Source organism: Haliotis cracherodii, unplaced genomic scaffold, assembly GCF_022045235.1.
Source record: "Haliotis cracherodii isolate W230 unplaced genomic scaffold, xgHalCrac1.p SCAF_3, whole genome shotgun sequence".
Classification (NCBI taxonomy): Eukaryota; Metazoa; Mollusca; class Gastropoda; order Lepetellida; family Haliotidae; genus Haliotis; species Haliotis cracherodii.
Window position 1 is genome coordinate 53,983,407 of NW_027266286.1, and position 27,769 is coordinate 54,011,175.

The window sequence follows — 27,769 nt, forward strand, 5'->3', positions numbered from 1 at the left end:
GCATTAGGTCAGAAGTTATGTAAATAAAACGGAAGTGCATATCACTTTCCTATTAATGTAGTTGGAGACATGGGACTTTCTCTTTCAGCCTTGTCCATCAACTACACATGACTTGATATCAGTATAACTTTCTTATTAAGGTAACCAGAGGAATAAGACTTTCTGGTTTAAAATTGTACTGTATTCGGCAAGTATTTCTACAGCCAGATACAATGGTATCAGAGGTTGTGGAGGCATGCATTTCACCAATTTCCACTTAAGACTGCTAGATTGCTACTCACTCACTCACTCACTCACTCACCAACCCACCCACCCACCCACCCATCCACTCACTCACTCAATAACTCACTCACTCACTCACCCACTCACTCACCTGAGAAATGCGCGGTAAAGGACCTGCTCCTGTTTTTTTTTAATAACTTGCAAATACTTGTCATTTATAACCTACTGATATTGTCAGCATTCATATTGTTTAAATTCATAGTTCATTTTACTGTCTTCATTGGAAAAACATTTAGTATGTATTTTAAAATCTATTTAACATTGTCTAAGCTGAATCTTACCTGATACAGCTACCTTTTGATACTCTTTACAGATTTCTAACAGCAACTTACCCCGGTAGTAAACATGAATGTTTGAAACCAAGTTTAACGCAAACATGTCTGGTTTGATTTAGGTCTTCTGAAAACTGTTCTTCATTTGGTAGTGGTAATGTGTATAGGCTAGAGTCTTTGTTTAATTGGATACATGCTACATAAACAAAGGTTAAATTTGTGGAGATTGAATTCTTTTTAAAAACGACTGCCACAAATACCATGTTGGCACTGGTGCAGGGTATTTGGCACATGACATGATGAATGCTGGTTTAAAACATAAAGAAAGTGAAGTTTTCAAGAACATTTAAAATAGAAATATCCCCCACCTTGGTATGGAGGACTACTTTCTAGCCTGGGCGGGCTGCACATACAGTACATTCTTCTGTCACTGTGCCTCTGCAGTGTTGTGTTACCGAGGGAAAGAAAATCATAAACAAAACAGGATAGGGATCAAGAAACTAACATCAAGTGGTCTGCCTGTTGCTGTAGCTTATGCAATGATTTGAGAACTTAGTTATGAAAACAACACAGAGATGATTTTCAAGATTGATGTTTCTTTATGGGATTATTTTGTGAAGAATACTGTAGTGTTAAATGCTAAGCATGAAAGTCAGAGGGTCCTTGTGTTAAAGATGTATGTGAGGGGGTCTCTGGATTCAAATAATATGGAACAAACCTCCAGGACCCCCCACCACTCCCTTTTACTGTACTTTGACCTGGTAATTCTTATCCTGGTCAAGGTGATCATGTCAGCCATCCTTCAAATATTTCTTCCGATTCTAGCCCAGATGACCCGTGAAGATTCCGGGGTAGAATAGGTCTTCTGCAACCCATGCTTGCCGTAAAAGGCGACTATGCTTGTCGTAAAAGGCGACTAACGGGATCAGGTGGTCAGGCTCACTGACTTGGTTGATGCATGTCATTGATCCCAATTGCGTGGATTGATGTTCATGATATTAATCACTGGATTGTCTGGTCTACACTCGATTATTTATAGACCGCCGTCATATAGCTGGAATATTGCTGAGTGCGGTGTTAAACAACAAACCAACCATCCAACTGAAGGATTATCTTGTGAAGAAAACTGTAGTGTTAAATGCTAAGCATGAAAGTCAGAGGGTCCTTGTCATTGCCCTAATGTTGAAGATGTATGTGAGGGGGGTCTCTGGATTCAAATAATATAGAACAAACCCCCAGGACCCCCTGCCACTCCCTTTTACTGTACTTCGACCTGGTCATTCTTATCCTGGTTAAGGTGATCATGTCAGCCATCCTTCAAATATTTCTTCCAATTCTAGCCCAGATTGGGTCCCAATCACTCTGTGCTTGTTGTTAGAACCAACTGAAATAAAATGAGGAAATATGGTCACAATATTTGGTTGTGAAGAGGTGACAAGAGCTGTGCCTGGGACAGACTGCGTCTCCACCACTCCATGGTTGTGTAGGTGTGACAGGTGCTCTGCCTGGGACAGACCGAGTCTCGGAAAGTCCGATACTCCATGGTTGTGTAGAGGTGACAGGTGCTCTGTCTGGGACAGACTGAGTCTCCCATACTCCATTGTTGTGAAGAGGTGACAGGAGCTCTGTCTGGGACAGACTGAGTCTCCCATACTCCATTGTTGTGAAGAGGTGACAGGAGCTCTGTCTGGGACAGACCGAGTTTCCGATACTCCGATACTCCATGGTTGTGTAAAGTATTGTGCAGGACAGTGACAGGAGCTCTATCTAGGACAGACGCACCAATACTCCAAGGTTGTGAAGAGGTGACAAGAGCTGTGCCTGGGACAGACTGTGTCTCCAATATTCCATGGCTGTGTGGAGGTGACAGGAGCTCTGTTTGGGACAGGCTGCGTCTCCAATACTCGACTGTTGTGTAGAGGTGACAGGAGCTCTGTCTGGGACAGACTGAGTCTCCCATACTCCATTGTTGTGAAGAGGTGACAGGTGCTCTAGCTGGGACAGACTGAGTTGTTACTGTTAGTTAAAACTCATCTCTGTGAAGCCCCACAACTGAGAGTGTACTGAGAGTTTGTGTCAGTGATCCCGGTTATTAAGGGCTCGCATGTACATTCACTAAAGATGAAAGTCTGTGTGGAGAGAGGTGATTGTGAACTATTTGGTCACATGTCTACTGAATCTATAGTGTTATATTACTGCCATCAGTGGTTACCAGTTGAGATGACACACTCTATTTGTTATACTCCAGAAATTATTGATTGGGTTGAAATTTGATGGGTAAATTTGTTATTTGAAGTTCTGATTTCTCATGATTTTCAAATCTAGTAACAAATATGGCTTTATCAATCTAAAAAAAGCCATAAATGAAAGTGGTCTCAGAAATAAATAGACCCAGGAGGCTGGAACCTAATGGACATGATGAAGGCCATGATGAAGGCCATGTGTACTCTCCAGCATGTTGGGGAACACAGACTGGATATCAAATATGCCTCTCCTCAGATGCTCTTCAAAAGCTGATCACCATTTTGTAGCAAATGAGAGTTAATGGAAGGTAAACAGCCTAGAGCTTGAATGTCTCTTCACTCTGTTTGGCTTTATAATTTGTTGTGTTAGCACAGATGACATGCCTGGTTAGCTACGGAAATTTTTTTTTTTTCTCAAGAGTTCTGTACCAGGCAAGAATGTTATGATCTATCATCATTATAGTGAGGGTTGATTACACATTGAATTAGCCAGGTCACAGCTGAAGGGATACTGGTCCCTTGTTGCCATCTGTTCTCCATATTCAGCAGACATTGTGGCCACCTGATGCCCATTCCACAATGCTGTGATTGTCGTAAGTCTTGGTTAAAGTATGGGAGTTAAGGTTGTCTTAGCGCTAAGATCGTTTGGTATAACAGGGCCCAGATGTCTATTTAGTCACATTTTAGGTACTGGAGGACCCCATAGAAAGGTCAATACCATCCATCTTTCTGCAAGTTGATTATTACTGCATTTCACTGTTGAACATTTTTTTGTGTCTTTTACAGGAAAATGAACTGGAGTCCCGAACAGCAGACTTGATGGGAATGGCTCGTCTTGAGGTTGAATTGAAGGAGTTAAGAAAAGAAAACTCTGAGCTACGCCAGTATATTCTTGCCCTACAGAGCGAGGTGTATGGAGCTAGGTTAGCAGCAAAGTATCTGGACAAGGAGCTTGCAGGAAGGTGGGTAGCCTTGGACAGGAGTTAAGCCATTACTCATCCCTTGGCCAGGTCTGCATGGTTTGATTGGTTGAGGTGGTCTTATTACAGTTAAGTCATGCCTTGACCCCATGTCAGGAATGGATGATGGATTGGTTGTTTGGTAATCATGTATAGGCAATTAACAAAGTATCAATACACCTGACTCCTATCAGAACACACCAACAATACACCTGACTCCTACCAGAACACACCAACAATACACCTGATTCCTACCAGAACACACCAACAATACATCTGACTCCTACCAGAACACATCAACAATACACCTGACTCCTACCAGAACACATCAACAATACACCTGACTCCTACCAGAACACACCAACAATACACCTGACTCCTACCAGAACACACCAACAATACATCTGACTCCTACCAGAACACACCAACAATACACCTGACTCCTACCAGAACACATCAACAATACACCTGACTCCTACCAGAACACACCAACAATACATCTGACTCCTACCAGAACACATCAACAATACATCTGACTCCTACCAGAACACATCAACAATACATCTGACTCCTACCAGAACACACCAACAATACATCTGACTCCTACCAGAACACACCAACAATACACCTAACTCCTACCAGAACACACCAACAATACATCTGACTCCTACCAGAACACATCAACAATACACCTGACTCCTACCAGAACACATCAACAATACATCTGACTCCTACCAGAACACACCAACAATACACCTGACTCCTACCAGAACTCACCAATAATACGCCTGACTCCTACCAGAACACATCAACAATACACCTGACTCCTACCGGAACACACCAACAATACATCTGACTCCTACCAGAACACATCAACAATACATCTGACTCCTACCAGAACACACCAACAATACACCTGACTCCTACCAGAACTCACCAATAATACGCCTGACTCCTACCAGAACACATCAACAATACATCTGACTCCTACCAGAACACACCAACAATACATCTGACTCCTACCAGAACACATCAACAATACACCTGACTCCTACCAGAACACATCAACAATACATCTGACTCCTACCAGAACACATCAACAATACATCTGACTCCTACCAGAACACACCAACAATACACCTAACTCCTACCAGAACACACCAACAATACATCTGACTCCTACCAGAACACATCAACAATACACCTGACTCCTACCAGAACACATCAACAATACATCTGACTCCTACCAGAACACATCAACAATACACCTGACTCCTACCAGAACACATCAACAATACACCTGACTCCTACCAGAACACACCAACAATACACCTGACTCCTACCAGAACACATCAACAATACATCTGACTCCTACCAGAACACACCAACAATACACCTGACTCCTACCAGAACACACCAACAATACACCTGACTCCTACCAGAACACACCAACAATACACCTGACTCCTACCAGAACACACCAACAATACATCTGACTCCTACCAGAACACACCAACAATACACCTGACTCCTACCAGAACACATCAACAATACACCTGACTCCTACCAGAACACATCAACAATACACCTGACTCCTACCAGAACACACCAACAATACATCTGACTCCTACCAGAACACACCAACAATACACCTGACTCCTACCAGAACACACCAACAATACACCTGACTCCTACCAGAACACACCAACAATACACCTGACTCCTACCAGAACACACCAACAATACACCTGACTCCTACCAGAACACACCAACAATACACCTGACTCCTACCAGAACACATCAACAATACACATGACTCCTACCAGAACACACCAACAATACACCTGACTTCTACCAGAACACACCAACAAAACACCACCAAGACAAATACATGCAACACCAAACATGTGATACTATTCCAGCATCTGCCACCATGTGAATTTTGTATTTGTGTTCCAAACCTTATTTATTCTGCCAGGTAGGAACTGTTTCATCAATATCATCCCTTTCACATCGTCATTCTCCCATTGCCGAAAAGTTGTTGTGTATTATGCTGAATGCCTGAATGGATTCAGTTTAAATCCTTAAGTACAGGGAGTTGTTATACCCAGGATATAAGTTAATGTGACCCCATCAGTTAGCACATGCCACCACCTCTGGGCAGAACCAACAGGCTGAGGACAGAGACAGTGAGCCCCAATTCAAGCCTTCACTGTGTTGGATGACACAACACTGGTATTTGTATCCGGGTGTGGGATATGATGAATAATTCCCACTGCTTACAATATTACATATATCCTGGAAGTGAAGAACTTGGGACATATTCCTCTCCTAAGCTAGACACTCCCCCCCCCCCCCACCCCTACCCCCGCCAACACCCACACACACACACACACACACACACACACACCCCACACACACACACACCCCACACACACACTTTTGAAAATGAAATATAGATGTAGTATGTTGTAGGCAATAAAATTATCTAGATATAGATTTTTGATATTTTGGACCTCTCCCTTTTAAAAATGCTGGATCCGCTCTTGCCTTGCACTAGCATGGGGTACTGGAGACCTTTTCTGCCCAGACAAGCAGTGCATTCTGTTGCCCTATTCTGACCCAAATGCCTCAGTGTAAGAGTGCATACTGCTCAACACAGGGGGCACAGGTGGCCCAGTCATCTAAGGCGCCGCGATTCGCTGTTCAGAGTTGCGTCCCTTGGGCACGTCAGAAACATTATAACAAAATGAACTAAAGAAGTACATGATTGTGAGATCTGGTGTAAGGTATATAATTATCTTCACCATTAAATCACTCTCTAACGACAACATGGCATGGATGAAGATAACTTGGCTGGGTTCACAAATTGACAAAACAAGCGTGAAATTTACCAACCAGACTTGAGTATGTTGTGGCTTTGTGCCATTGCATCATTTACGCTGCTATGTGCAGGCTTCTTACAAAATGGGAAGTTTTGAGGAGAGGGAGAGTACAATTGAGTTTATTCGAGCAAATTGAACAGCAATATATGACTGTCTTCTATGCATAATAATTTGATGTGTCAGAAGCAGGAGATTATCTAGACGGATACATGAATTGTATCAAAATTCAGATACTGAGTATATCTTGTCATTAATTAGTAAGCTTGTGTGGTGCTGTTTTGATTTATTGGGTTATAGGTGTGCTGACTAAATGTTTCACAAATGTAGACTGACAATACAACTTTATATGAGATATTTCTTTTCTTATCACCATGCCAGATGCTCATTTCCATCATAAGGAATCTGGGGTAGAATAGGTCTTCAGCAACCCATACTTGCCGTAAAAGGCAACTATGCTTGTCGTTAGAGGCGACTAAGAGGATCGGGTGGTCAGACTCGCTGACTTGGTAGATGCATGTCATTGATCCCAATTGCGTGGATCGATGCTCATGATGTCAATCACTGGATTGTCTGGTCCAGATTCAATTATTTACAGACCGCCGTCATATAGCTGGAATATTGCGGTGTGCGGCGTTGAACAACAAAACAACCAACAACAAACAACAAGCTACAGGTTTGCTGCCTTGTCTCTGTCACCACCTACTGGATTTCGATGATCACCAATTCACATAAATAAGCAGATATTTTCAAATTAGCTATACCGGTTTAGTAAGTTATTTCCTTGTTTCTCGAGGGAAATGCTTCTTGATCTGACAGAGATGAACAGCTACCAATTTGCTATTTTTATGCTGCAGAGGAAATGAGTTGATTACTTAGAACTGGAATTGAGAGTATTTTCAGTAACCTGTATCCTGGATGCATATAGGCTGTCAAAACATCATGTCAACCTTTTTGGATTGACATTCTTCATTGATAATAATGTCTGGTACATCATTAACCTATCAATCACAAGGGAGCCTGTTTGGAGGAATGGTCATGGTAACTCAGTGACCTCCAAGGTAAGGTATTGTTGGTGAAGGTTTGATCAATGATGCTTTACAAAACCCAGTCATGTTGGTTGTTGTTTCATTGGTGGACCTATGAATTGACAACTTACAGCTACTTCTGCACTTGGGTTGGCATATTGGCACATATATTGTAGGGATGGGTATTGGAGGTTTAAAGTGTATCACAATATTTCACATAAAAATCACTATTTGAAATCACATGATATATATATATATATATAGAGAGAGAGAGAGAGAGAGAGAGAGAGAGAGAAAGAGAGGGAGAGAAAGAGGGAGAGAGAGAGAGAAAGAGAGGGAGAGAGAGAAAGAGAGACAGAGAGAGGAAGAGAGAGAGAGAGCATGGAAAAATGATATTGTGATACGTATTGGGGAAAAAATGAACCTCAATTTACCGATATACCGATAATACCGCACACCCTTAATATATCGTATTGCAATATGGAGAGCTGTATTGCAGTACGTCTTGGGTCCAAATACAATCTTTACAATGTATATTTGTACTGTTCAAATTGTGAAATAAAAACACAGCACTTCATGATTGACGTCATGGTTTCATCCTTGTGATTATTTCAAACAAATGACAACTCAAAACTATGCCCTCACTAATCCAGATTTCAGACAGTATGGATATGAGACTACCTATTACGTCATCAATATGGAATGTTGATGTTAACAGTGCTAACCCAGACCATCCAGTACCTCAAGATAGTAGATATAAATTATATGATTATATATTACATTCGTCTGTGACCATATGGGAAAATATTGATACACAAGGGTATTCTTGACGGCTGTATGCAATATACCAATATACTGGTTACATTTGCGCACCCCTATTCTGCAACTTACCAGAACCAAGCCCATGTGACACCCTCATTGTCTTGAACTTAGATGAGTCAATATTTCAATGTAGGATGTCTGCTGGTGTGACTTTTTAGTCACTGCACAACTTGAACTGGGAGTTTTCTAGTGACATAATGTTGGTCAATCTAATACCAATATGATTTGGTGAAGCCAAGACTCTTGACCAATAAGTCAATGATCAGCATAATCAGCATTAGACATTGTCCCTAGTCCTGGAGTCTAAAAGACTACCGGTAGTAGAAATTAGCCATTTTTAAGAGTTTTTCTATATGTATATGTATATACTAAAAATGTTAGTTTCTACCCCTGGGAATTACATATTAAACAAATAGTGAATAAATTAACATTTTACATGTGTATTGCTTTTCACCAAACCAAATGGGTAGTGCCACAACTAAAACTTTGTCATCATTAAATATATTGTAATCATGGATATAGTGACAGGACATCACTCCCACTGTGTAACTTATCAACCTCAACCTGAACCATGTTCACAAGATTCACCTGAATGGCAATAGGATCTGTAATTATTATCCATGTCTTAAACAATCACACAATACTTTTCCAACAAGCAAATTAGACATTCCACTGCGACTCCATACTGGGGAAGTATGAAAGTTATCACACAGAGAGGTGAGGTGAGCTGATTCTGGCTTGGGAGTAGGTTAGCAACATTTAGCAACATTGCAACTTTGTAATAGAGTGGAGCACCAGAAATGGACTCCACACATTGGACCCATTTGGGGAATCAAACTCATGGCTTTAGTGGGACAAAACAATGCTTGAACCACTTGGCTACCCACCACTCCTGCTGCCTGATGGGACAGTAGCCGTGGAGGAAACCCCAGGGCTAATTATTCAGTGCTTGTATTCCGTGGAAGTTTGTCAGTAGCACAAACAAACTGCTAGTCTGGTGAACAGCTTGTGTAGACTTGTGTGTCTATCCCAGGGCAGCTCCAGCACTCTGTGGAATGCAGTCTACTCTCAAGCTAGACATGGCCACCGTGGGCCTCCAATGAACCCTGTTTGATGTCCACACTGTAGTATTACCCCCAAGTAGGGAATAATAACATCATTAGAATTGTTTATGTTGTATAAGAAGCTATTATTGTAGGAATTTAAAAACATTACCTTCAGAGTTAGAAAATATGAACCATTACAGAGAATGTCAACTGTGGTTAGGCTTCAGAGTGATGTTGTGGTGAGGATTTGATTTCTTTGATTTGCTTGTGTTGATTTCATTACTATATTTGTTATGGTTGGTGGCTAGAAATACTGTAGATGGATTTGATTTTTAGACCCTTATGATATATGTAAAACACTTTAGACCCAATGTAAGTAGAACACTTTGGACCCTATATATGAAGAACACTTTGGACCCTATATATGAAGAACAGTTTAGACCCTATATATGTAGAACACTTTTGACCCTATATTTGAAAACACTTTAGACCCTTTTTATGTAGAACACTTTAGACCCTATATATATATGAAGAACACTTTAGACCCTATATATGTAGGACACTTTAGACCCTATATTTGAAGAACACTTTGGACCCTATATATGAAGAACACTTTAGTCCCTATATATAGAGAATACTTTAGACCCTATATATGTAGGACACTTTAGACCTTTATATGTAACCTAGAAATACTGTAGATGGATTTGATGTTAGACCCTTATAATATATGTAAAACACTTTAGACCCAATGTAAGTAGAACACTTTAGACCCTATGTATGAAGAACATGTTGGATCCTATATATGAAGAACACTGTAGACCCTACATATGAAGAACACTTTAGTCCTTATATATGTAGGACACTTTAGACCCTATATATGTAGGACACTTTAGACCCTAAATATGAAGAACACTTAAGACCCTATATATATGTAGAACACTTAACACCCTATATATGAAGAACACTTTAGACCCTAAATATATGAAGAACACTTTAGACCCTATATATGTAGGACACTTTAGTCCCTATATATGAAGAACACTTTAGTCCCTATATATGTAGGACACTTTAGACCCTATATATGAAGAACACTTTAGTCCCTATATATGTAGAACACTTTAGACCCTATATATGTAGAACACTTTGGACCCTATATATGAAGAACACTGTAGACCCTACATATGAAGAACACTTTAGTCCCTATATATGTAGGACACTTTAGACCCTATATATGTAGAACACTTTGGACCCTATATATGAAGAACACTGTAGACCCTACATATGAAGAACACTTTAGTCCCTATATATGTAGGACACTTTAGACCCTATATATGTAGAACACTTTGGACCCTATATATGAAGAACACTTTAGACCCTTTATATGTAGAACACTTAAGACCCTATATATGTAGAACACTTAAGACCCTATATATATGAAGAACACTTTAGACCCTATATATTTGAAGAACACTTTAGACCCATACATGTAGAACACTTTAGACCCTATATACAGTTATAAGTAGAACACTTTAGACCCTATATATGAAGAACACTTTAGACCCTGTATAAGTAGAACACTTTAGACTCTATATAAATAGAACACTTTAGACCCTATATATGAAGAACACTTAAGACCTTTATATGTTACCTTTTTTAAAAGTGGTAAATATTACTTCAATACTGGTAAATTGCTAACTTGTTGCTGGAATAATACTTTCCATCATCTGAGAAGTTTCGGTCCTGTGTTCGGAATCATTTTGTGAATTAGGTCACTCCTTGTTTATCAAAATGATGGACTTGTTTGTTTCAAGGTCTATTTTGGCTGAAGTATGTGTATGTTATTGTTTTGCAGCCAACCAATGAAATATGATAAGGCTTACTCATTATGCCTTCGAAGGAGTGAAGAAGCACACTTTGAAAAATGTTCATGCTTTTGTTAGGTTTCATTCTCACCCACTTTGTGTGAATATCAACTTGATGACCATTTCTTATTCTTCTGTTTCTAAGAGAACCTGATCCTTTTCTACTGCACTTTTTAGGCTTGGCCCTTGTATAATTTGTGTGAGGAGAAGAAATCACTGGGGATCTGCTTACCAATAGAAGCCAGAGCAATGTGATGACCATTTCTCATGGTTTTGACTTTCAAAGACAAATTGCTCAATTTTGTCCAAATAGTAACCCAACAGGCAATTAACAGTAGGTTGGCTGTCAAGATGATGACTGTAAGAAAACAGCATGTACACAAATTAGTTGTATGTTATGTAAAGCCGGATGTCTTCATGTTACTTGGTGGAAGTCGACATCATTATTCAGGTTTAAAAGACAACCTTATTGAGGATGTCCCAATGACGATGTCCCAACGAGGATGTCCCAATGTGCCAACGAGGATGTCCCAATGAGGATGTCCCAATGAGGATGTCCCAACGAGGATGTCCCAATGAGGATGTCCCAACAAGGATGTCCCAACGAGGATGTCCCAATGAGGATGTCCCAATGAGGATGTCCCTACGAGGATGTACCAACGAGGATGTCCCAGTGAGGATGTCCCAACGAGGATGTCCCAACGAGGATGTCCCAGGGAGGATGTCCCAACGAGGATGTCCCAACGAGGATGTCCCAACGAGGATGTCCCAATTTTGTCCCAATAGTAACCCAACAGGCAATTAACAATAGGTTGGCTGTCAAGATGATGACTGTAAGAAAACAGCATGTTCACAAATTAGTTGTATGTTATGTAAAGCCGGATGTCTTCATGTTACTTGGTGGAAGTCGACATCATTATTCAGGTTTAAAAGACAACCTTATTGAGGATGTCCCAATGACGATGTCCCAACAAGGATGTTCCAACGAGGATGTCCCAACGAGGATGTCCCAACGACGATGTCCCAACGAGGATGTCCCAATGAGGATGTCCCAACGAGGATGTCCCAATGAGGATGTCCCAATGAGGATGTCCCAACGAGGATGTACCAACGAGGATGTCCCAGTGAGGATGTTCCAACGAGGATGTCCCAACGAGGATGTCCCAATGAGGATGTCCAAGGGAGGATGTCCCAACGAGGATGTCCCAACGAGGATGTCCCAATGAGGATGTCCAAACGAGGATGTCCCAGTGAGGATGTCCCAGTGAGGATGTTCCAATGAGGTTTAGTTGTTTAACTTCATGTGCAGTGTCCCATAGAAGGCATTTTATAGATAACCTCAAACTGATTAACTTCAAACATCAACTTGGAATAGTCTGTTAGAAATTCATCTGAGGCTGATAAGATATCCACAGTGATGGCTGAAACTGACGAAGCACAGTGGGTGATAGGTTAGCTATCAAATCCAAGTTCTATTTTTTTTAAATGGATGCAACAAGCTCCAACTGTCATTAAGCCCATTAGCATGATTAAACCTATGATGTCAGGTGTCATAGAAGTTAACATGTCAGGAATTAAAGTTCAATTACTGTTGTGCAATGTCTTTGGATGTGATACTGCAGTTCTCTGAATGCTACAAAACATCAATATTTCAGGTAAGAAATAATAATAATAATAATTGATAATGATAATAATATCACCCACATCAGTAAAGATTCTGCCATCGTAATGTAGATAATCTTAAATGATATATAGAGAATCTCACCCGAGTGTCTTTTGATATCAAATATATCAACACGAGTTGATAAAAGTGGAAAAATTCCGAGGCTTGCCAAGGGTTTTTGCCACTTTTATCAACGAGTGTTGATATATTTGATATCAAAAGACACAAGGGTGAGATTTTATTTATTATCCAACATCATTCTTCCAGCTTTTTCAATTCTTTTACAGTAATTAGCAGTGTCTTCAGTGTAAAAAAGTACTGCTAACAGCTTCAGTAGCAGAGCCATTAGTGATGTCATTTGATTGTGACGTCATGATAACCAGTGGCGTCACAATGGTCTGCAAAGCATTGTGATGTAATTTCATTGCAGCGATATCTACAGTGTAGATATTGCTTGATCCCATCCAAGGATATCTCCTGTGGGAGCCAGTTTTGGATGATAAATCGAGTATCAACTTTGAGTTAACAATTATGGTTCCACAGTTTATCAGAAAATTTTGAAAACATAAAATCTTACATGATAAAATGAGATTCTCTTCTTTGAGTTAACAATTACAGTTTCACTGTTTATCAATAAAAGTTTGAAAAATATATATGCGACCCTGATTTTGTCACCTGTTCTGTCGTATCATTGGTACAATTATTTTGTTACTGACAGTTAAAATAAACATGAATCAAATCCCCATAAAATAAGATTAGACATAATCAGTTAACATGCTGGTAGGCAAATTGTTGGAAGCTCTGTGATCACTGTGTGAGGATTTACTATCCTAATTAACATGATCCAGAAGTCAATTACATTGTTAGGAAGAGCGTAAGCCTGTGGGTCATTGTTGGTCCACTGACTGGTCACTGAAGAGGAACTGGGTCTTCAGTAATTTGGCATACCAATCACGTGCTGTTTAGTCAGTGGTATTTGGGAGCCTTGCCTCAAGAGTATTTGATGTTCAGGAAATACAACTCAGTGGGAACAGTGTCCTTTTACATTTGATACGGCGCAGTTTGTTGCTGATGACACATGACCTTTGTGGTGGCATTTGGTGTCTCCTCTGTCATTTCAACTAAGCGCTTTTCAAAATATCCAACAAGTTATTGTTATAGTTCACCGTTGCACAAGTGGGAATCGTGACTTGTCCTGGCTAGACCTGGAAGACTCAAATATCTTCTGGAACAGAATTTAGACTTGGACATTTTCCAGTCTCGCAAGTTTTGCTTGGATCATGTTGTACTGAAAGACATGAGAGTTTTGTATGTAAAACTGACTCCTTCCTCCAAAGCTTTCTTACTTTTACTTTCCAAACAGCTGAATGTTACTTTAGTCCTTAATAAAAGTCCAATATGGCACTTAAGTTTGCTCTAATTGTTGAAGTTAGCTTCCTCAGTATTAATTATGAATTGCATTCTTGGGGCATGTTGATGTTTCCAAGACTGTCAAGTTTCTGTTAAGATGTAGATAGTCCAAGACAGTCGGCCTTGTGATAATGTGGCCTTAGTTCTAGTAGCCTGAGACAATTGGACCGCCTCTGTAGTCTAGTGGTAGAGCTTCCGCCTGGGGAGTGGAAGGTCTGGGGTGCGATCCCCGACCGCATCATACCAAAAGACGTTAAAAGATGGTGCTTGTTGTTACCCTGTCTGGCGCATGGCATTAAGGGGCTAAAACAAGGACTGGTCGGCTTGGAGCACTATAAATTGGCATCAGTCCGGACTAGTACAAGCAGCCACACAAACACACACACGTACATGCATCGCTATATAAGTGCAATAATTGTGGACACAACGTTAATCCCAATTTTCACTTCACTTCACTTCACCTGAGACCTTTGTTGACCTTTTGTTTAAGTGGCCTTATTGCAGGTAGTCTGAGACAGTCGGCCTTGTGTTAAAATGGAAGTGCAAGTAGTTTGAGACAGTTGGCCTTGTTCAATCTCATTAAAATCAGATCTTTGTTCTCGCTACCGCTAAACAAAGATCTGAGGACATTCCATTAGGGGTCACATCAGAACGACCTTTCATCCTACCAATCAGAGCATCGGCTACCAGATTATGAAAGTGACAGTCGGAATGTGATTTCTAATCATGCAACCTCGAAAACTTTAACTCCGAATGATAGTTACGGGTTTAACGACTGAATCCCTACAATCTAGACCATCTAATAGCCATTCCAGAATGTTCTTTTGTTCAGGTTTCAAATTTGTAATCGAGAGTTTGTCAAAATATGTTTCGAAGCATTGTCGCCAATTTGAAATTAGTGCCATAAAGCACGAGAAAGCTGCCTTCTGATTGGTCATTCCATTGGTCTGTCAAAGTTGGCGCAAGGTCGGTCTGACGTGACCCGTAATGGGATGTCCTCAGATCTTTGTTTAGCGTTAGCGCGAACTGAGGTCTGATTTTAATGAGATTGCCTTGTGTTAAAGTGGACGTGCAGGTAGTCTGAGAGAGTTGGCCTTGTGTTAAAGTGGAGTTAATGCTGGTAGTCTGAGACAGTTGGCCTTGTGTTAAAGTGGAGTTAATGCTGGTTGTCTGAGACAGTTGGCCTTGTGTTAAAGTGGACTTAGTGCTGGTAGTCTGAGACAGTTGGCCTTGTGTTAAAGTGGACTTAGTGCTGGTAGTCTGAGACAGTTGGCCTTGTGTTAAAGTGGACTTAGTGCTGGGAGTCTGAGACAGTTGGCCTTGTGTTAAAGTGGACTTAGTGCTGGTAGTCTGAGACAGTGGGCCTTGTGTTGAAGTGGCCTTAGTGCTGGGAGTCTGAGACAGTTGGCCTTGTGTTAAAGTGCAGATATTTAAGACAGTAGGCCTTGTGTTAAAAGTAACCTTAGTGCTGTTGGTCTGAGACAGTTGGCCTTGTGTTGAAGTGGACTTAGTGCTGGTGGACTGAGACAGTTGGCCTTGTGTTAAAGTGGCCTTAGTGCTGGTAGTCTGAGACAGTTGGCCTTGTGTTAAAGTGGACTTAGTGCTAGTGGATTGAGACAGTTGGCCTTGTGTTAAAGTGGACTTAGTGCAGGTAGTCTGAGACAGTTGGCCTTGTGTTGAAGTAGACTTAGTGCTGGTGGACTGAGACAGTTGACTTTGTGTTAAAGTGCAGATATCTAAGACAGTTGACCTTGTGTTAAAAGTAACCTTAGTGCTGTTGGTCTGAAACAGTTGACCTTGTGTTTTAGTGCAAGTATTTACGACATGTTAATAAGCCCTTATTGCAGACAGTCCATTAAACATGTAGATTTTAACTGAAATCACTGGTTTGTCTTCTCTAAGTTTATACCTTCAGACTGGAGGCACATGTCTGTAATGCTGCCAACTGCCAGCAAAAGAACCTCGTGCAAGGTCATAGATAATGTCTAGGCGATGTAAACACTTCCAGCATTTGAAGAAAACAATTACGAGGTTGGAAAGTATCAAGAGTAGATGTTCACCAAAGTTAAGATAGGATGCAATGTGTTATACATGAATGTTCAGGTCATGTTGCTATCCCAGGGTTGAAGTGTTCGTATGGTGAGGAATGGCTGAAAGCAGCTGTCATGCCTGCCTGACCTTTGTGGCACGACTAACCTTTGTTAATTTCTCAGTGAGTCCATTATGTAATCAAAACTTCGAAAACCAGTGGTTTGCTGTTTGCCTGTCATGACAGATGTATTGCATTGTGGGAAGAAACAACATGCACACTTTTTGGCTGACAATCAAGGTAACTGACAGAAATATTCATGAACAGTCTCTTGGTAACATTGTGTTTTACCTGAGTGGCCTCCTGCCATGTCAAAGTTTGGGCCTGACACATGAAAACCATATATACTACTCAAAAGAAGTTAAGGAATACCTGATTCTTACATAATAGTATAATTAATATGTAATGCCATGACAGATAAGGGGGCGGTCATGTAGCCTAGTGGTTAAAGCTTTCGCTCGTCACGCGGAAGACCCGGGTTCGATTCCCGACATGGGTACAATGTGTGAAGCCCATTTCAGGTGTCCCCCGCCGTGATATTGCTGGAATATTGCTAAAAGCGGCGTAAAACCATACTCACTCACTCACCCATGACACATAAACTATAGTGATATGAAAGAATCAGGTTTACCGGTTCTTCCCGATTATGTTTCAATGTTTATCAGCACCATGCTCGTGCTCCTGGGTTTCATCCCATTGTAGCTATTTGCTGTGCAGAGTTGCGTCCCTAGGGCACGCCAGAAACCTATGATTGTTGGTTCGAATCCTGGTTCGCCCCGATTATGTTTCTAGGTTTGTCAGCACCATACCCGTGCTCATGGGTTTCACCGAAGTGGTAAACGTCTGAGACCTGAATCACTTCGGGCTTTCCTCCCACATTAAGCTGACACGCCGTGATATAACTGGAATACTGTTAAAAGCGGCGTTAAACCCAACTCACTCACTCACTCACTCATCCCATTGTAAACGTCTAGGACCTGCATCACTTCGGGCTTCCTCCCACAACAAGCTGACACGCTGTGATTTAACTGCAATTCTGTTCAAAGCGGCAACCCAACTCACTCACTCACAGTCAGCTTTAGTGTGATAACACTTGATGGCTGGCTGGTTTAGTGTATCTTTATACGCTGATGATGTGTTTCATGCTATGTTAGTGGTTGTGGATTGATTGTCACTTGGACCCACTCACTCACTCTCATTTCTTGGTATCACGCTCCTGGTCCATGTAGCTTCTTCTCCTAGACAACCGCCTCCATGGTCTAGTGGTAGAACGTCCAACCAGTTCGATTCCAGGCTGCATCATACCAAAAGACGTTAAAAGATGGTACTTGTTGTTACCCTGCCTGGCATTCCACATAAAGGGGCTTATACAAGGACTGGTCGGCTCAGAGTCCGTATACTGCGTCTGAGTGGGGTATTCATGTTAAACTGTGGCATGGTATCTCAGTGGGCTAGCTCTATGAATCGTCATCAGCCCAGACTAGTACAAGCAAACGAGTGCACGCACACACCGCTATATAGGTGCATTGATCGTGGACGCGATGTTAAACCCCATTTCACCTCACCTCTTCTCCTAGTCATGAATGAAACTCCATGAAAGGGTTTGACAAAACAATTACGGAACGTTTAGTGAAATGATGTTTGACATGTCAGCTTCTGAAGAAGGATGCCTACATATGGTAGAGAAGAACACCAGTTACAAATGAGGCTTTGAAGATGTTAGATCATCAAGGTCAAACTGTGGCTGGGGAGAGTCTCCTTTATCTGTCACTGTCACTTGTTTTATCTGTCTATCAACGCCTGAGCCTCTGTTACATCTTCCTTCCTTTCTTTTTGTTTTATGTTTAATGGCTTCACATGATGAAAACACAAACTGGCATCAGTTCACTCGGTGTCTACATGTTTGCCTTTGTCTGCTTCGACCTTTAATATTATCCACAACTTCCCGGGAGACGCTTGATTGCAGTTCCTCTGATACACTGCTGAAATCTGTACATGTTTATGAAGATTGCATGATAAGTTAGCAAGTATATTTCAAGGTGTCCTTCTTTTGATCCAAATTGTAAATTCACATGTATCAAACCAATATTGATCTGAATGATCATTCGATGAAAAATCTTTTTTTCAACCCATAGGAGTAATTATTGTCCATCATTGAGTGTATAATTCATGATATTTCTTCCCCAAGAGAGAGTTTTTCCACTTGGCCAATCCCAGGAAGATCATTGATCATATTCCTACTCTGTGATTAGATTACCAGCATTATATAATGTGATCTCTCATACAGCAGGAGGCTTTAATTTGATTATTCAGATGTTTGCATTGATCATTGGCTGATTTGATTCGGTCAGCCAGGGAAGTGGATACTTGACCCGTTGTGTTCTAACTTCATTTGGGATATTTTTGAAGTGATATAAGAGGTATTATCTGCAACTAACGTTGATGGTACAAAGAGAGCTTGTGGGGTGGTTAGAAGGCATACAGACTAAGTCGGAACAGTGATCAAGAAATGCCTCTTATGACCAGCAATAAAAGTGTAAAGAGACAAGTGGACTTCTTTATTCAGTTACAGTTTCTAATGTCTCAACTTGGCAGTGTTTAGGCAATTTCTACTTGTTTGACAGTCCAGGCAGAAAGTTGAATACGTCTTGCCACATTATCATGTGTTCTCTTTTTTGCTGATGTAGTGGGGATGGGTGGCCAATGCGTCTGAGGCTGTGAATTCACTGTGCGAAGTTGCTCCCCTGACTAACTGGATTGGATGGTCAGACTTGTGGTCGTTGGTTCCTTTCCTAGATTAGCCCTTATTATGATTTTTACTTGTGCGCCTTAGTTTCACCATTGTGTTACGTGTCTAAGTCCCACATCACTTTGGTCTTTCCTCTCGTATGAAGCTGACAATTCACTCACTCACTCACTCACTCACTCACTCACTCACTCACTCATGTGTTTTTACATACCTTAATTTGGTATGTAGTGAGCACATCAGTGCCATAATAGTGTGAATTATGTTACTGAACACAGCAGGAAACGTGTCATCTGCAGCATTTCTTTGTGTTCCAGAATGTATCTGTCAGTCTTTGTATGATGTCCTGGATGAAATACCACATAGAAATTGCTTTGTACTGATGCATTTGTAGCCATGATCAAATTGTGACATTGTGGCATCTTACTTTCACCTGACACTCCATACATGATGTCTGGAACAACTGAGATATCTATATGCTACCCAGTGCATTTGTGTACAGAGCGTAGAAGCCTCTACCGTATATAGCATTTACCATAGTCAACGTAATAAGCACACAGGGCGCTCTCTAAATTAGAAATAGGGGGCTCTTATAAGAATATTATTTTGGTGGAAAAAACAGTTGAAAGATAAATTTTGTGGTTTATGCTGACAGCCTGAAATGTTTATGTACGACAGATATATTATTCCAGAATTTCATTGCCCATAATTAAGGGTGCATATACCACATGAGTGCGTATTATATGCGAATAAATAAGTCTTGTGTACATTGATCTATCCGAAGGGGTGCTAATTGGGATTGTTCAATAGCCAATATATTAGCAAATATCACCGTGGGCGCTTATTAGAGCGGAGCGCTTATTACGTCAAATACGGTATCTATATGCTACCCAGTGCATTTGTGTACAGAGCGTAGAAGCCTGTACTGTATATAGCATTTATGTTGGGAGGATGAAAGGGTTCTACTGGCTAGTAGTAAGAGGCGACTAATGGGATCGGGTGGTCAGGTTCGCTGACTTGGTTGATGCATGTCATTGTATCCCGATTGCTTGAACCCATGCAGACAGCCATCATACAGCTCGAATATTGCTGTGTGCAGCGTTAAACAATAAACAAACACAAACATCTTGTACAAACATGAAAGGTTGATTGCTGAGAGACACAGTGTATTTGCACATGCCTACATACATGTTGTTCAATTCAAAAACACTGAATCTGTCTTGTAATGTAAGTGATTCTGTCCCTAAGGGTTGTTCCTGAAGGTCGGGTAGGCAAGTGGTTAGATTGTTCCTACCCACAGTACAGGCTAGTGTTTAGGTCAAATCATGCCATTAAGCATTTTAATCATTGATTGTTTTCCTTCCACATTAACCATGCTGACATGCTGTGATGTAATTGGAATACTGTTCAAAGCAGTGTTTCACCACACTCACTCACTCACTCACTCACTCACTCACTCACTCACTCACTCACTCACTCACTCACCGATTGGTTGCAGGATTCAGCAAATCCAGCTCCTGGGACGTGACATGCGGGGATCGGAACACGACAAGCTGTGGAACCAATTGGAGGCTGAGATACATCTACATCGACACAAGACAGTCATCCGGGCCTGCAGGGGGCGCTCCAACAGGAAGAAGAGGCTGCCTGTACCACCAGGACATGTACGTGGGATTTATAAGTCATGTGACATCTTACCTCATAATCTCAATTCCCTTTTTTCTTGATCATTCTCATTGTTATACCTCTGCATCTCAGCAATTTTATTTGTATTGAGAAAGTCCCTGAAAGTCCCAATATGTGAAGCCAATTTTTGGTGTCTTCCGCCATTATATTGCTGGAATATTTCTAAAAGCGGCTTAAAACCATACTCACTCACTTAAGTGAAAGAATTATGGTGGTAAACCATTTATTATGTTTTCTGTTAAATGTGATTTTTAATTGGGCACCTCCTATTTTCAAAACCCTAGAACCGACATACAGTTTCCAGTGTAACGAGGTGTTATCGGATATCAGAGCAGCAAAATAAACCTTCTTTACCCAATTAATTTTGTGTTGCCTGCATACAAATACACATAAAAAATAGTTAAAAAACAGTAGTATTATAACACTGTGCATACTTTGGCATTTTGTACTTCAGTTTGTGTGCCTGTATGATCGAATGCAAGCACCACATGTACATATTCTACTTCAGTGAATGATGCACAAGAGCACAACATTTCACATTTTGTAACTGTACTATCGCCTGGCGTGATATCGCTGGAAAATTGCTAAAAGTGGCGTAATGCCAGACTCACTCACCCATTGTACGAACGCTGTTGGTAGCTTATGCAATATTTGCCATGCTTGGAGCAGCACCTAAACACATGTAAATTGACTGTCACTTGAAGCAGCACTTTAAGCAGAATTTAGTTTTCTAAAGGACCCTAGAGAGTAAAATATACTGAATACCCCAACAGACTATCAATACCCAAGGTGAATGATAACATGTGTGTAAATACTCAATGGCTCAAACATGTTTCTGAAGCCCTTGGATATTGTTCAACAAGTTAGCAACACTGAAATTGAATTTGAAGAGAAATTGTTACAAATGATTGATTGTGTATGTCCCATCAAGTATATATTTTTACAACATTATATTTCGTCATCTTTTAGGATTTCCAGTCACTGAAGAGAAAGCATGGTTTAGGAGAAGCTCGAACTATCAAATTGACAAAGAGTGCTGACGAGGGCCTCGGAATGTCCATTACAGTAAGTAAATACTGTACATCACTGCCTTCCTTAGTTGTGCCAGGATCTGCTGATAGTGGATTTTTCCTGATTATGATCCTTGAGCTGTCTGTACTATCGCTGCCACAAGTCAAATCTCCCAACTGTGATAGTTCGCTACAACCATGCTTGGAGTTAAACTCGCACCCGACTGACCATTATGTTTACAAACAAGTGATGACTGCCGTGATGCCGAATACTCTTACCCCTGCTAATTTTTGTTGTTGTCAATTTGAAATTCTGTTTCATTACAACTATCATGTAATTGATATAGTAAGAATGTAAGGGGAAATTTGTTGATTTTCCGTTGGTCTGCAATCTCGAACCAATCTGATCAAACAAACAAAAAGGTAAATTCTTCTTGGTCAGTTGTAAACCTATAATTGCTTTCCCAACGACATAAACAAAAGTATAATTTCTATTACTCCTTTTGGGGTTAGAGGTCAAATTTCAGGATTCTTGTAATGGCCACGCTCACACAGGTGGCAGCGATGTTACCGATAGTGTAACAAAGGTGTCACGCTGGGAAGGAGCTTATGGGGGAAGCATTCAAAGGGAGGCAATTCTTACTGGTGTTAGGGGAGACAACTTTTACTCCAGAGGAATCAATATTGCGATGTCAATGTACTGTCAAAAGAATCAGTCTTTAGAAGAAAATGTGATAAATGATTGTACATCTTAGCATATGCAATATTTGTATAATTTTAGAAAGTTGATGAGAATATATGTGTGTATCAGGGAGGAAAGGAACATGGAGTCCCCATCCTCATCTCAGAGATCCACGAGGGCCAACCTGCTGACAGATGTGAGAGCCTCTTTGTCGGGGACGCAATATTGTCAGTGAATGGTATTGACCTGAGGCAGGCCAAGCACTCAGAAGCTGTACAAGTCCTCTCTAAGCAGGTATTGTTTCATCGTCATCTGTCCCACAATAAACCCTGTGAGAAGTCAGGGTTTACGTGTTTGATTACGTGTTTTCTAGGTGGGTTTTTGTTCATATTATCAATCACTGGATTATCTGGTCCAGGCTTGATTATTTACAGGCTGTTGTCATATATCTTGAATATTGCATAGTGCAGTGTTAAACAATAGTACCCAATGGTAGTTATATATAAGAAGGCAAATGAAGATCGGATGGTTATTATGTGTAACCTGGCTCATATAATACCTTAATAGGGGTCGTGGGGTAGTCTAGTGTTTAAAGTGTTCGCTCATCATGCTGAATACCCAGGTTTGATTCCCCACATGGGTACAATGTGTGTAGCCCATTTCTGGTGTTCCCTGTCGGGATATTGCTGGAATATTGCTGAAAAGCGGAGTAAAGCCATACTCACTCACGAATACCCTAATATGGCAACAATGTTGTTTTTTCTCATGCTATGAACCACTGGTCTGGCCCATGCTTAATTAATTAAAAGTTTACTGTGGTATTGCTGTAATATTGCTGACTTTGGCATACAAAAAACACTCACTCATTTCTGCCTTATGAGGTATGGAGGGGGCACGGGTGGCCCAGTCGTCTCAGGCACCGCGATTCGCTGTGCAGAGTTGCGTCCTTTGGGCGCGCCAGAAACATATGATTGTGGGTTCGAATCCCAGTTCGCCCCAATTATGTTTCTAGGTTTGTCAGCACCATACCCGTGCTCGTGGGTTTCACCGAAGTGGTAAACGTCTGAGACCTGCATCACTTTGGGCTTTCCTCCCACATTAAGCTGACACGCCATGATATAACTGGAATACTGTTAAAAGCGGCGTTAAACCCAACTCACTCACTCACTATGATGTATGGTCAGTGTAGGCCTCATTCTGTAACTATATTGTAGCAGTGTACAACGGAAAAGATTTAGTGACATCTGAAGCCATGACAAAAGAAACCCTGCAATACATCTTGGTGGGTTTTTTTCAAAATAAGGTTTGTGAAATATTCTGAGAATCATGTGTTGCTATTTATTTCAAATGTTGACTTTCAGCAAGGGGAGATAACTATGGAAGTGATGTTTGTGGCCCCTGACGAGGACAGCGATGATGAGAACAAAGAGTATGAAGACGAACATGGTTTTAGGTACTTAACATTGATCTGTTATCTGTTTTGTTAATTAATTGAATTTCCTGTGATAGTGCCATGAGAATTGTATTGTATCCCACGAGTTCATGTCATTTATTTCGATGTTAAATAGTTATGGTGTCTGTTGATGTATATATCTGTTGATTAGGATCAATCTCAGACACAATCATTGTATCATGTGTCAGATACAGGATAACCGATGATCAGTCTCAGACACAATCATTGTATCGTGTTTCAGATACAGGATATACGATGATCAGTCTCAGACACAATCATTGTATCGTGTTTCAGATACAGGATATACGATGATCAGTCTCAGACACAATCATTGTATCGTGTTTCAGATACAGGATATACGATGATCAATCTCAGACACAATCATTGTATTGTGTTTCAGATACAGGATATACGATGATCAGTCTCAGACACAATCATTGTATCATGTTTCAGATACAGGATATACGATGATCAGTCTCAGACACAATCATTGAATCATGTTTCAGATACAGGATATACGATGATCAGTCTCAGACACAATCATTGTACCATGTTTCAGATACAGGATATACGATGATCAGTCTCAGACACAATCATTGTACCATGTTTCAGATACAGGATATACGATGGTCAATCTCAGACACAATCATTGTATCATGTTTCAGATACAGGATATACGATGATGAGGTGATCAGCGACAACAGCGATGTCAGTCGGACAGAGACACCATCTTCCGGAAGACCAATGACAAATGGCCCTACTACTCCACCAGGGGGCGCTAAACCCGTCAGGTAACAGCATCCACTAGAGACAGTGTCACACTTGGATGGGTTACATTGGTAACATTTATTACAGTGTCACACCTAGATGGCTCACAGAGGTCACATTTATTACAGACAGTGTCACACCTAGATGGCTCACAGAGGTCACATTTATTACAGACAGTGTCACACTGGGATGGCTTACAGAGGTCACATTTATTACAGACAGTGTCACACTGGGATGGCTTACAGAGGTCACATTTATTACAGACAGTGTCACACTGGGATGGCTCCCAGAGGTCACATTTATTACAGACAGTGTCACACCTAGATGGCTCACAGAGGTCACATTTATTACAGACAGTGTCACACTGGGATGGGTTACAGAGGTCACATTTATTACAGACAGTGTCACATTGGGATGGCTTACAGAGGTCACATTTATTACAGACAGTGTCACACCTAGATGGCTTACAGACGTCACATTTATTACAGACAGTGTCACACCTAGATGGCTCACAGAGGTCACATTTATTACAGACAGTGTCACACTGGGATGGGTTACAGAGGTCACATTTATTACAGACAGTTTCACACTGGGATGGGTTACAGAGGTCACATTTATTACAGAGAGTGTCACACTGGGATGGGTTACAGAGGTCACATTTATTACAGACAGTGTCACATTGGGATGGCTTACACAGGTCACATTATTTCAGTGCCACACCTGTCACACTGTGTTACACCTAGACAGTAACAAAGAGCACATTTACTGCAGAAAAAGCATGGGTATATTTTAACGTCACTCCTACACCATGATGGGGAACATATGACACATTGACTGCAGACAGTGTTACACCTAGGCAGGTAACGTGGGACACATTTATCATGATGCTACACATAGTTAGGTTACATGACACATGTACTTCAGACAATGTTACACTGAATGCTTTTTACGATATACCGTATACTACATTATACAAGTTAGACCCCTGAAGATTCCGGGGTAGAATAGGTCTTCAGCAACCCATGCTTGCAATAAAAGGTGACTATGCTTGTCGTAAAAGGCGACTAACGGGATCGGGTGGTCAGGCTCGCTTGACTTGGTTGATTCATGTCATTGATCCCAATTGTGTGGATCGATGCTCATGATATTAATCACTGTATTGTCAGGTCCAGACTCGATTATTTACAGACCGCCGTCTTAAACCTGGAATATTGCTGAGTGCGGCGTTAAACAACAAACCAACCAAATCATACAAGTTAAAGAACGCCCACAGTTGGAAGGGTGTGTGTTTCAATGCTTATCAGACATGACTGATTCACTTTGTCAAATATTTTTAGTAGTGTATTATGTCAGGACTTTGTAAACTTTAATGAAATGACTGTATTTGAAAATACTTTTGTTTCCAGTCAATCAGACAGTGGCAGCAGCCCTGGGGCCAGTGGCGGACAGAAAGTGTCTATCGGTCAAATCCAGCCAAACAGTATACAACACCTGCAGGCTGGGCACAAGGATGCAGTTTTCAGTGGGAACCACTAGGACAAACTTGACCACTGCACATACACCATGGGTGGTCATTCTGACTGAGTGTACGATAACAACAGATGGAAGACAAGCAAAATATGAACAACTCACATTATTTAAGAAATCCATCATCTGACCTTGGACAAATACGCAGTCTTCAATGAGGAACAATTGGCATGCTGCTCTCTAGAAGTTGGAGCAAGGCTGGAATCTGTAACAAGGTTTCAGTGATACATTATGTTAGTAGCTGACCTTGGTGGGTCAAGGTTTACAGGGGAGATCACTGGGACATCATTTTTCTAAAAGGGGGATAACTGGTCTCTCACTTGATCTTGAGCAAGATGAATACATACTGAGGCATCACTGTATTTTTTAAGGGGGATAACTGAGGCATCACTAGGTCTATAAAGGGTGGATAACTGAGGCATCACAAGGTCTATAAAGGGGGATAACCGTGGAATTGCTGGATCTATAAAGGGGGGCTAGCTGAGGCATCACAAGGTCTATAAAGGGGGATAACCGTGGAATTGCTGGATCTATAAAGGGGGGCTAGCTGAGGCATCACAAGGTCTATAAAGGGGGATAACCGTGGAATTGCTGGATCTATAAAGGGGGGCTAGCTGAGGCATCACAAGGTCTATAAAGGGGGCTAACTGAGGCATCACTAGGTCTATAAAGGGGGATAACTGAGGCATCACAAGGTCTATAAAGGGGGGCTAGCTGAGGCATCACAAGGTCTATAAAGGGGGCTAACTGAGGCATCACTAGGTCTATAAAGGGGGATAACTGAGGCATCACAAGGTCTATAAAGGGGGGCTAGCTGAGGCATCACAAGGTCTATAAAGGGGGTTAACTGAGGAATTGCTAGATCTATATAGGGGGGCTAGCTGAGGCATCACAAGGTCTATAAAGGGGGATAACCGTGGAATTGCTGGATCTATAAAGGGGGGATAACTGAGGCATCACAAGGTCTATAAAGGGGGATAACCATGGAATTGCTGGATCTATAAAGGGGGGCTAGCTGAGGCATCAAAAGGTCTATAAAGGGGGATAACCGAGGAATTGCAGGTCTTTAAAGGTGTATAACTGGGGCCGTATCCTCAAACAAAAATAATATAGGTAGGCAATTTTGGACTGAATCTGTTTTGTACATTGTACCTTATGTATGACTTGTTGGGAAATGAGGTTTGTTGTGTTTAATTGTGGGGCGGTGAATCAGGGCCATGTTATAATACACATCACTGTATATCAAACTAGGTTACATAGGTGGGCTAGCATATCAATCTATGACTTGAGCCAGCTTATGAAAGTTGATATATAAAAAGTAAAATATACCAGTGCACAA

The 27,769-nt window shown here is 41.1% G+C and overlaps 1 protein-coding gene across 1 annotated transcript in view; it reads left to right on the plus strand.

The window, feature by feature from the left end:
* The window catches only part of LOC139474231 (Golgi-associated PDZ and coiled-coil motif-containing protein-like), a 77,080-nt gene extending 50,013 nt beyond the window's left edge, over nt 1-27,067 (plus strand). Inside the window, exons 3-9 of the mRNA XM_071257152.1 lie at nt 3,584-3,759; nt 20,803-20,968; nt 21,960-22,055; nt 22,812-22,976; nt 24,044-24,135; nt 24,801-24,926; nt 26,310-27,067. Coding sequence (XP_071113253.1) covers nt 3,584-3,759; nt 20,803-20,968; nt 21,960-22,055; nt 22,812-22,976; nt 24,044-24,135; nt 24,801-24,926; nt 26,310-26,439 — 951 coding nt within the window. The 3' untranslated portion in view covers nt 26,440-27,067. The remainder of the gene's footprint in view (nt 1-3,583; nt 3,760-20,802; nt 20,969-21,959; nt 22,056-22,811; nt 22,977-24,043; nt 24,136-24,800; nt 24,927-26,309) is intronic.
* Nucleotides 27,068-27,769: the final 702 nt, after the last annotated feature.